This window comes from Erythrolamprus reginae, chromosome 3, assembly GCF_031021105.1.
Source record: "Erythrolamprus reginae isolate rEryReg1 chromosome 3, rEryReg1.hap1, whole genome shotgun sequence".
NCBI lineage: Eukaryota > Metazoa > Chordata > Lepidosauria > Squamata > Dipsadidae > Erythrolamprus > Erythrolamprus reginae.
Window position 1 is genome coordinate 207667640 of NC_091952.1, and position 12206 is coordinate 207679845.

General features: G+C 34.4%; 1 protein-coding gene across 10 annotated transcripts in view; it reads left to right on the forward strand.

Annotated features, from left to right (window-relative positions):
• DTNA (dystrobrevin alpha) overlaps positions 1-12206 on the forward strand; it is a 202305-nt gene that overhangs the window by 148639 nt on the left and 41460 nt on the right. For 9 of the 10 annotated variants that reach the window (XM_070747721.1, XM_070747719.1, XM_070747716.1 and 6 more), the window contains 5 exons: positions 1013-1167; positions 2199-2304; positions 4474-4640; positions 6343-6467; positions 10666-10746. In XM_070747721.1, the coding sequence (XP_070603822.1) occupies positions 1013-1167; positions 2199-2304; positions 4474-4640; positions 6343-6467; positions 10666-10746 (634 nt within the window). Of the gene's footprint in view, positions 1-1012; positions 1168-2198; positions 2305-4473; positions 4641-5575; positions 5594-6342; positions 6468-10665; positions 10747-12206 lie in introns of those variants that run through there. The other variant, XM_070747723.1, reaches the window with a different exon arrangement.

Sequence of the window (12206 nt, forward strand, 5' to 3'; positions counted from 1 at the left end):
GTTCAAACTTCGCAAATAGCCTATACCACGGTTTTTCAAAAAATATTAATTAAAAAATACTTCACTGGTTTTTTTCTATACCACCGTTTTCCCCACCTGATGACATCATACGTCATCGCCATACTAATATTTTTTGCAAATAAATAACAAAAAAAAATTATTATTGTTAATAAATAATTATGTTTATAAATATCAGGATCACTAAGTGTCTTATTCAATGGTGAGTACCAGTAATAATGGTGAATAAATGGTTGTTAAGGGAATGGGAAATGGTAATTTAGGGGTTTAAAGTGTTAAGGGATGGCTTGCGATACTGTCCATAGCCAAAAATGGTGTATTTACTTCCGCATCTGTACTTCGCAGAAATTCGACTTTCGCGGGCGGTCTCGGAACGCATCCCCTGCGAAAATTGAGGGAACACTGTATTTCTATACTGCTTGCCATATGAATGGATTTTGAATTATACAACAAAGTAACTGTACAGAGATTAAGTGGAAAGTGGATTTACAATCATTTTTATGCATATCTATTTAAAAGTATGCTTCCCCTCTTTCTCATTTGGTAACATTTCTTGCTCTATCACTTTTGGGGATCCTTTTAGAAATAGTAAAACGTATTTGTGGAACTTCACTATATCCAGAGCATAAATAATGAGTCCTCGGAGAGGGGCGGCATAGAAATCCAATAAATAAATAAATAAATAATATTTTTTGTTAATTATTTATAATTAACAACGATTTATTAATGATAAATAAATATATTATTTTAATTTTGAACCTGAAGACTATTTGTCTAGTAATTTTAATTGTTCCTAATAACGATAGTTCTTTACTTGCATTGAGGTCATTTCTAGTAGTGATTTATAGTTCTATGTGATTTACCACAGTATGGCAGTGTGGTGCTACATATTGGGATGTAAGTCACTACTGTGTAGAATATGCTTGCAGTTCATCTTAAAGAATTTAGATCTGTAATTCATTTTGGCTTCAAAGTTTCCACTTTTTCCCATCAGATATATTCTCAATGATTTCAGACACTAGTGGGATAATGGTGTATGGAAAATATGACATGTTTTTGCGCGAAGTTCTTAAACTACCCACTGCAGTCTTTGAAGGTCCTTCTTTTGGTTATACAGAACAATCTGCAAAGTCTTGTTTTTCTCAACAGGTAAATAAATGTTATTCACCATTTCTTGCTTTTCATCATATTCCTACTGGCATATATTGTCAAAATCCAATTATATTTTATTCAGTTTTAAATAGGTTTAGTTTTAAATCTATTTTTGCACTTGCATTCCAGAATTGTACTGCAATAGAATTTCACAGAAGTATAGCATGGAATATATGTTAAATGCCTTCCCTGTTTAAAATAAAATATCCTAAAATGGACCTTGAATTTGATGAAAGCCATGGAACAAGTTTGTTTATCTTCTCTCCTGCCGGAGAGAAAAACATATGTACGTGAATAATTGGATAAGAATATTGAGCTCCCTATCCATTAATCCTTTCCTCCTTTTTTCTTCTTGCCTTAAGCAAATCTAGAACTCTGTAGCATTATTTGCAACCAAATTATTTGACATCTCATCTTGATATTATGCTCAGCTATTCTGAAATGTGAAAGTAATATCTCCATAGAGATAGCCAATATTGTGGCCTTCAGAGAAGATTCAAAACTAAGTAAAATTGTTTCTCTAATTTACATCTTAAAATGCACATTTTATATACATATTTCAGTTACTTTTCAGTTATCTCTGATCCCATCAAATCTTCTCAATACCATAGAGAAGGCACATTCAGAAGGGAACAGCAATAATTTTTGTGTCCTTTATAAATAGAATGATGGAGCACAGTTCCACGAAAGGAAATTGCTGAGAAGTATTCAATTCAGGTGTTGAAAAGAAAAAGAATGCTGCTATTATACATCATGAGGGAATTCATAATAGAAGTTATTAAATTATATCTTTGATCAATTATGTGGTTTATAGTTGGGCTGTGAAACCACAACATATTTGAATTAGTGATGTCTTCTTAAAAGGGGCTCCTGGATTTTAAGTTGCCTTAAACAACATCATAAGTGAACTTTTATAATTTAATTGCTTACTTTTCTCATCTACAAATAAGTATAATTTTCTTCTGAGAATACTAAACTCATTCCATTATTTGCTAATGTTTTTTCTCTTGCTTTGTTTATGTTAACAGAAAAAAGTTACACTGAATGCATTTTTGGATACTCTTATGTCTGATCCTCCCCCACAATGTCTTGTCTGGTTGCCACTTTTACACCGATTGGCAAATGTTGAGAATGGTATGTAGCTAAAACACGAGGAACAACTGAAATAGCAATGTAAATCATAATAATTCTGCACGAATCCCAGCGACCGATTAGGTCCCACAGAGTTGGTCTTCTCCGGGTCCCGTCGACTAAACAATGTCGTCTGGCGGGTCCCAGGGGAAGAGCCTTCTCTGTGGCAGCCCCGACTCTCTGGAACCAGCTTCCCCCGGAGATTAGAACTGCCCCCACCCTCCTTGCCTTCCATAAACTCCTTAAAACTCACCTCTGCCGTCAGGCATGGGGGAATTGAGGCATTCCTCCCTCCCCCAGGCCTATACAATTTATGTATGGTATGTCTGTGTGTATGTCTGGTTTAATAATGGGTTTTTTAATTTTTTAAATTGATTAGATTTGTTGTGAATTGTTTTATTGTATGTTGTGAGCCGCCCCGAGTCTACAGAGAGGGGCGGCATACAAATCTAATAAGTAAGTAAGTAAGTAAGTAAGTAAGTAAGTAAGTAAGTAAGTAAGTAAGTAAGTAAGTAAGTAAGTAAGTAAGCAAGCAAGCAAGCAAGCAAGCAAGCTAGCTAGCTAGCTAGCTAACTAACTAACTAACTAACTAACTAACTAACTAACTAACTAACTACTGGCTATCCTTAATTCATCCCATTCATGATGACTGGTAAAACAAATTAAATTCCTTCCACAAAATTAAGGAAAGACAGTTACTTAGTTTTTGGAGCAAAATATATATTTTTCTTACTTTAAAAATATCCTCCATACTACTACATACATACTTGTTGGGATCTGTCCCTTTGTGCATTTCCTTTAAAAAAATGATTGTACAACAATGTAACTGAAAGAGAAGGGGGACAGAGAAATTACACATACAATTACAACAATGTAGGAGTTTTTTAAAGTAAGAAAAACACATACTTAAAAGAAACTTTTCAGATATTGTTCACTCCCACCACTTTCTGTCTGTGTCTTTTTAAAAGAGTTGTTTAATCCTTGCAAGGAAAGAAGTGAACGTGCTCTTTCCCAAGAATATATGATTATAAAGGGGACAGATTTTAGTGTATTTACACTAAATACATATTTCTAAAAACAAAACACAAATTTTATTATTAATTTAATCAATTGCTGACATAACAGAACATTCAAAAGACCTAGGATACATATTTCCAACAAAACCGAACTATTAAATAAATATTAAAACACCAGTGCAACAGTTTAAATGAAAAGGCAGAACATTTGAGGGCCAAGTGGAATGCATTACATAACTTAGGAGAAAGGTTTCTATGGCTGAAAGTAATGTCATCTTAAGACAGAGGGATGTAGATTTTAGCATACAGTTTCCCGACAAGCCCTGCAAAAAGTTACATGTTAGGTAGTTAGGTTTTACATATTAAAACTAACATTTAAAATAACTAATCTGAGTTATACCTGGAAAATAACAATGGGTAGCTACTTATACTGTGCTTTGGCTGGCAACCTACTTTTTGTGCTTTGTTCAATCTGCTCAAACTTAAGTTTAGTCCCGTGTAGAATATACTGAAAGTGCAGTTACTATGCAAACAAGATAAGAACATAGTTGAAACTACCTCTGAGTGCTTAATTGATGCCTTAGATACTATCATGGAAAGCCATTCCTTGGCACTACTCCATGTAGACTTCAAGCAACATTGAAAATATTACAATTGTTCTTTCAATGGGTAGGCCCTCCAGTCTAGAAATACTGAATTCAAAACCCCCTGACTGTTTTCCTCCTAATTACAGTTCTATTGTCTTGTCTGAATTTAATTTACGATACTACCTAACTGAAAAAGAGTAATTTGGAATGTGCTTAAATTCCTGCATTTCATTTCTGTATCTACTTATCTTTATTAAAGGGTAGTGATGCAACAAAAGGAATCATCTCCCAAATGGAACCATTATGCATGTATTTTTTATCTATATCTTCTTTTATTTCCATGCTGAACTTAGTATATTTCATCACCTAATATTTTCTTTCATATTTTTGCTGTAGTTTCCTACTTAGAACCCAATTGTTCATTCAGAAAATTGCAATGATTTAGAAATAAATTTAATTTTGAAAATCATAATCATAAGGGGATGTTTTTAAGACTTCTTAATAACTTCAGTTTTAACGGTATGCTGATTAATTCTTTTATTTGGTTTGAATATATATGCCCCCTGCAGTCTTCCACCCTGTTGAGTGTTCCTATTGCCACAGTGAGAGCATGATGGGATTTCGCTACCGATGCCAGCAGTGTCACAATTACCAGCTCTGTCAAGATTGCTTCTGGAGGGGACATGCCAGTGGTTCCCATAGCAACCAACACCAAATGAAAGAATACACGTCATGGGTAAGGGAAGGTTCATAAATTACGGCAGACTGTTTGAACTTAGCAGTCAGAGATTTAGAAATGACTGAATCATTTTCCTTAAGATCACATATAAGAAGCTGACTTTGTTGCCAGTTTAACTAGAAGTTACTATAATGGAGAAGCCCTGTCTGGCTTCCTGGTTCAATCAGTATTGAAATGTCAAATGGGAAGAACTGAATAGTGTGGCTACTACCATCAGTGTGGATTTGAGCAGTCTAACAGGTTAAACTAGGTGGATGACAGAACAGCTACAGGAGGATCTTGGATTATAAAACTATCTCCACAGTAAGTTACTAATTTTTGTAGGACAAAGTCAATATGTTGGATTTTCTATTTGTTGTTTGCTATATATATATATATATAAAGATATTTTATATAAACCTGCATGTATATTTTACATAAACATACACATGTATAAAGATACACCTATAGTCATAACACATGCATACCCAAATGAGGGTGTGTAGATGAGATTTCAAAGTAAAAAGAATTATGAAAACTAGTGATTTACTACAAAGCTCTATTAGAAGTTGATGTAAATATATATGCTATAAATTCAGTTCAGTTGTTTAACTGCTGCTTAGCAGTTCACATTTTTCATATACTCTCTAGTCTAGTGCATGAACTCTATACCAACTGAAACATATTCGTATGGGCTTTTCCATTTTCCACAAGTATCTGAAATTATATTTGTGATCCATTATACTATTCATACCAGCCACAGCTAAATTAATCTAATTCATCAGATTCAAACCTATGTGTAATAGACATCTATGCCCATATTCCTAGCAGTTAATTCTGTTAGATCAATAAGATTTACTTTTAGTTATTCAAGAATGCCGAATAATTAGGTTATAGATTAAACTCTATGACAGAGAAAGCATTATGAAAATGAAACCTCTTTGTCTCTCCAGTTCCTGAGATGATCACAGCTGTGTTATTAGAAAAAAATGCAATAGCCACACCAAAAATGCACTCGGACTTGTGCTACAGATACTAGATAAAAATGAAAGTTTGAAGTACAAAAAGTGTGATATAAGAAGCTGTTGCTTCTCATTTTGTAATCCCAAAGAAAAAGACTGAGATTCTCTGAAGGTATGATTAGCAATACCAATTAGATTGGTCATTCAGCAGGCAGTGAATGAAAGATTTGATTCTGTTACAGTCTATGAACTCTCACTTCTTAATACCTGACTTTGTAAAGCAGCAATGTATCTGAATGATGACTGGGCCATCAAAAAGGGGAAAAAATGGTTCTGTATCTCTGTTTTCTTCTTAATTATTTTATCATTAATATTATTAGCTTCCAGATCTGATTTTTCATTAGCAGTTATTTAGAGATTTATGCTTTTAGAATAATGAAGTTTCGTGCCAAGTTTGGAATTCATTTGTATCCTCTGCATTTTTTCAGACAAGGTGTTTGGTGAAATGGGATATCTATATTTATACGAAATGTCCTCTGTGAAATCAGATCCCCTTTAAGGTCCATTGATAGATTTATAAGCATATGCTGATGAGATCATCCAGAGCCACAGAATAAATGCACTTTGGGAGTTGATGCATGATAGTAGTAACCAGCAGAATGCGGTTTTGTTTTATCTTCTTATCCTTCTACTGATAGCAATAACACTATTCAGCCCTTATCTGTCCAAATCACCTTTACCTTTATTTTTTCTTCTAGAAATCTCCTGCTAAGAAGTTAACTAATGCACTTAGCAAGTCTTTAAGTTGTGCTTCCAGCCGTGAACCCTTGCACCCAATGTTCCCTGATCAGCCTGAGAAACCTCTAAACTTGGCACATATAGTGTAAGTATTTGCATGCTCTTTGTTCTACTGTATATGCTGTTTGCCTTTGCTTAAGGTTAAATGGAAAGAAATCACCTAATATTGCAATTTACAGAATTTCACTAATGCTATAATAAGTATAGTGATTCTGGAATTTACTGACCTATGTATAACTCAGCTACTGACAAATGCAGCAGCTAATTTTAAAAAGTTTTTTAAAACTAAATGCTTGAAAATTACATTTTTAAAAAATGTTAGCGATACAGTTTATCATTTGGGAATTGTCAGTATAAATTTTAATTTAATTTAATAAAGTTTAATTTTAATGCAGCAAATTTACCATAAGTTATGAAGTAATTTAACTTACAGAATAGAATAGAATAGAATAGAATAGAATAGAATTTTATTGGCCAAGTGTGATTGGACACACAAGGAATTTGTCTTGGTGCATATGCTCTCAGCGTACATAAAAGAAAGATACATTTGTCAAGAATCATGTGGTACAACACTTAATGATTGTCATAGGGGTCAAATAAGCAATGAAGAAGCAATATTAATAAAAATCTTAGGATATAAGCAACAAGTTACAGTCATACAGTCAACATGGGAGGAAATGGGTGATAGGAATGATGAGACATACACACACCTATGCCACTTACAGTTAGTTATTACCAGCAGAAAATGATGTTATGTATTGACATGAAATAAACTTAGTAGTATAACCTTGATATTTTAAATTATTTATTCTTTTTTGTAAGTATGCCTTAATTTGAGCCATGGTGGTACAGTCTCTAGTAAGGCATACTTAGAGTACTTAGAGTGCTGTAGTGCAGGGTAATTGAGCTGATTGCTAGCTGCAGTTGAGCAGTTCAAATCTCACCGGCTGAAGGTTGACTCAGCCTTCCATCCTTCCAAGGTGGGTAAAATGAGGACCCAGATAGTTGGGGGCAATATGCTGGCTGTGTAACCCGCAAAAACAGGGCTGTAAAAGCTGTATATAATTCTCAGTGCTCTTGCTATTGCTATTTTTGAATATCTTGTAAATCCATTGTGTATCAAATATTCTGTTCCTTTTTCAAGGATACAGTATATTTCACTACATAGAAAAATTACACTCAAATTGGTTGATCCAACGAAAGTTGTAAAACAGCAATGTTATGACTTTTGTGTAAAATTAGTCAGTCTCCACAAATCTGGTATATATAATAATAATAATAATAATTTATTAGATTAGTATGCCGCCCCTCTCCAAAGACTCAGGGCGGCTCACAACAACGATAAAAACAATATTATAATGGTACAAATCTAATATTAAAAAACTAAAAACCCTATCATAATTAAAAACCAAACAGCACATACATACCAAACATAAATTATAATAAGCCTGGGGGAAAGATGTCTCAAATCCCCCATGCCTGGCAGTATAGGTGGGTCTTAAGTAGTTTACGGAAGATAGAAAAATGCAACCTTTTAGCTCCAGTTGTCCAATATTGTGTTAGGGACAACAGCTAGCCTAATATTTATTATTGCTGGTGTTAGTGGGGTTTTGTTTCTCAAAACATTTGGAAAACAAATGTTTTCCTGCTCTAACATAGGAACTGAGGACTAATACTTATTACTAACGCTACTAATGCAATAGACTCTAAAACAGGGATGTCAAATTCATGTCATCATGGCAGTGTCACATGATATATTAGGGCTTTTTCCCCATTCGCTAAACTGGGCATGGTCAGCACGTGACACATCCGGCCCACAGACCAAGAGTTTGATAGCCCCGTCTAGAGTGATAATTTTGTAAAGTTTGCAGCAAACAGAACCAAAAATTATATGGCACCTTACATATTTAACACATCTATTATTATACCTCCTTACAATAATGCCTTGCTTCTATCTATATTATCTGAATTTTTTATTGTTTTTACGGTTTTAAAATGTTTTCAGTATTTTAATTGTAATATATTTTTTGAATTATAAGTCACCCAAATTCTTTAGTTGAGATTTATTAATCAGATTTATTTATTAATCAGATTTCTATGGCGCCTTTCTCCTGGGACTCAGATGGGCAGCTATAATAATTTAATGACTAAATAAATAAATAAACATCACATCATCATTGAGGGCCGCATCGTGATTGTGTTATACCTTGGGGGTTTGGGGTGGGCAAGGCCAGGATGGGCATGGCCACTTTGACATGTTTATTTATTGATTTAGTCATTAAATTATTATAGCTGCCCATCTCACAAGCTCATTTTTCCTGGCAGAGCTCTCGGGCCACCACAAACCCCCAAGGTATAACACAATCATGATGCGGCCCTCAATGAAATTGAGTTTGACATCCTTGTGTTAACATGGATGGAACTGCTTTATTGTTTCTAAGTTGATGATGTGTGGTGGCCCGAGAGCTCTGCCAGGAAAAATGTGCTTGTGAGCTATGTTTTCGGTTGGGGCCATCTCCTGCAACCCTCTGCCAGTGAAAATGGAGCTTGGGAGGACCACATGCAACCCTCCTGAGCTCCATTTTCACTGGCAGAGGCACTGCAGGACAGTCCTTTGCTGTTTTCGGGTCTAAGTACCCTGCAGCCCACGTCCAGCCCCCGGGCCTTGAATTTGACACCCCTGTGTTAATAGAACATGCTTTTGAAAAAAGATGTACGGTATATTTCACAAATCTGTGGAGGGGGGGAATCTTTTGGAATGGTTCTGGGAAAATATGGAAGACCATAAGAAAAGAAAAGAAAAGAAAAGAAAATTCCCATTAGAAGTCTCCTAAAGCAGTGTTTCCCAACCTTGGTAGCTTGAAGGTATTTGGACTTCAACTCCCAGAATTCCCCAGCCAGCGAATGCTGGCTGGGGAATTCTGGGAGTTGAAGTCCAAATACCTTCAAGTTGCCAAGGTTGGGAAACACTGTTCTAAAGTGATAGAAATTAGTCTCACCTTAAAAATACTTTGTTTCCAAATTCAGAATATTAACTATCAGTTCCTCCGCTGTCTAAAAAGACAAGACTGCATTTGACTAATAAGGTTCTCTTGTTTTTATTTTGCTTGCAAAAGGGACACTTGGTAAGTAATGCATTATCCCTTCAAGTATTTAAAAGAGGAAGAAATACAATTTTAAATTATTTATTAGAAGAGAACTAACTGGGAAACACATAAAAACTGTTGAATACTGTCTGCCTTTCAAGTGTAATTTACATTTTCCAAAGAATACAAACTAAAGACCAGTTGTCGCATAGCTCCTATTGCACTTATTAATCAGTTATGTAATACCTACACTACATATTTTTATTTTATTTTTTTGCTGTATGTATAAACTGCCTTAAAATATATAAGGGATCAGATAGTTAATTCAATTATATTCTGAAGCCTCTTTTTTTACTGGTCACAAATAAGGTATATTTCCAATTATTTGGAATTTATAGGCTCTCTCTATATATTTAGATTTTATAAGCTATTTCTAATCTTCACCAACTTTGCTCAAATTATACTAATGGATGTCTGCTATAAGAAAGATGTCAGAAATACTGTATATTTACTTCTACATGGCTAAGAATACAATATTATCTGGAAACTTGCTTGCACAGAAATCACTGTTTGTGTAGTTTCCCCTGCAGATAACTATTGGATGGATGTCTTATCAATTGTGATGTAATTTGGAGGGAGATGCCACTTAATGGAAATACTTATACCAGTATTTTTCAACCTGGGTAGCTTGAGAATGTGTGGACTTCAACTCCCAGAATTCCCCAGTTCACATCTTCAATCTGTCAAAGTTGAAACACTGGCTTTTATAGGATAAATACTTGTCTTTTTGAATGCCTGTTTAGGAGTTCAAAGCAGACCTATTTGGCCATTCAAAAATGGACAAATTTTCTGTCAAATAACTTAATGTCTTTTGAAGAATTTAAGCATTTCTAATTCATCGAACACTTCTATTAGAAATGGAAAAACTACTAAAGAAAGAAGAACAAAGCAAAGAAAGAAGGCTGCAAAAAATTTCCATGGATGACTTGAAAAGAATGTATTTGTAACATTAAGCCTTGTATGTAAAAAATATAAAATTTAAACTTTTGCATTTTTAATGTAGAAGAAGAGTATAGTTGTAGGACGTTCTGCAGTATTATTGACTGATCACATTCACTTATTTTTAATTTTTTTATTTCATGCCCTGTTTTTTACAAACAAGACTTTTTTTAAAAAAAAATTCTATTTTCTTTCAAGGCCTCCTAGACCGGTCACCAGCATGAATGACACACTCTTCTCCCACTCTGTTCCCTCAGGAAGCCCTTTCACAAACAGAAGGTGAGAGATTTTTTTTTTAATGCACTGCATATAATTAAATGCAGGATTTTTAAAATTTTAATTTCAAAGATTACTATGAAAGGAAAATACAAAGTAAGCATTGAATCTTTTTTAAAAAATTGTTTGCTTAAAATAAGTTTGGTAATTTGCACTTCCAGGGCTCAGCCAAAAACTACTTTTTTAAAATGGAAGCTACTGTGGTGTAAATCCTGAAATAGATGTAGATTTTGTATAGAAGAATCCTGTAGGGAGAGGTGGGGAAAGAGACAGAATTCCACTAAAAATTCCAGTTTGACCAATGATTCACTCACTACTTTTAAATATTAGTTTGCATGCTGCAGGGCACCAAAGGTTTTGTCTGGATTTGCTTTAAAATATAAACAAAGAAAACAAAATATTCCAGTCTTTTCATTCATCACTGAGGACAAGGAAGAATTCAAATTGCCTTGGAACGATGCTGGTCAAATCTAAACAGGCTTTATGTTAATAAATATCCACAATCAGAAGTAACATATGTAACACATCACTGTTAGAATAATAAAAATAATAATTATAATTATTATTTATTAGATTTGTATGCTGCCCCTCTCCGCAGACTCGGGACGGCTCACAACAATGATAAAAACAATATATATTGACAAATCTAATAATTAAAATCTAAGATAACAATTATACATTTAAAAATCTAAAAGCAAGGAACCCCAATATAAAAACATACATACAGTCATATCACGCACTAGAACTACATAGGCAGGGGGAGATGTCTCAGTTCCCCCACGCTTGATGACAGAGGTGGGTTTTAAGGAGTTTACGAAAGGCAAGGAGGGTGGGGGCAATTCTAATCTCCAGGGGGAGTTGATTCCAGAGGGCTGGGGCCACCACAGAGAAGGCTCTTCCCCTGGGCCCCGCCAAATGACGTTGTTTTGTTGACGGGACCTGGAGAAGGCCCACTCTGTGGGAATAACCAATTGAAGTCAGCAAGATCCTATCAAAAATATTCCCAATTTCACATTCAATCTGAATGGCATCCAGTCACTCCATGCATGTTCTGCAGAATAACTCAGGTTTGACATTTTCTTTCTCGATGAAATCAAGGTTGGCAGATTTTAGTTCGACCTAGAGACAACTTCAAAGAGTTTCTGCCAAGAAAGAGGACATCTACATATTGATCTGGAATTAAAGATGACTAAGAAATTCAGTCTTCATGACTTCCGTTTTGAATAGTCCTCATCTACATTTCTATCTCAATGGAATGTAGCATTAGTAAAGTTAAAAATTTTCTGCTCTATTAGACCCTGAGTGCTTAGCTCAAATGTGTGTATCTTGAAAAAACATAGCTTCCAATACATTTTAAAACCTCACTTAAGTGTAACTATTTCTGTCGATTTTCTTTCATAAATAATGCATGAAATAGATTTATGCAAATTAATGAATAAAATAATTTATGAGCAAACCTATAA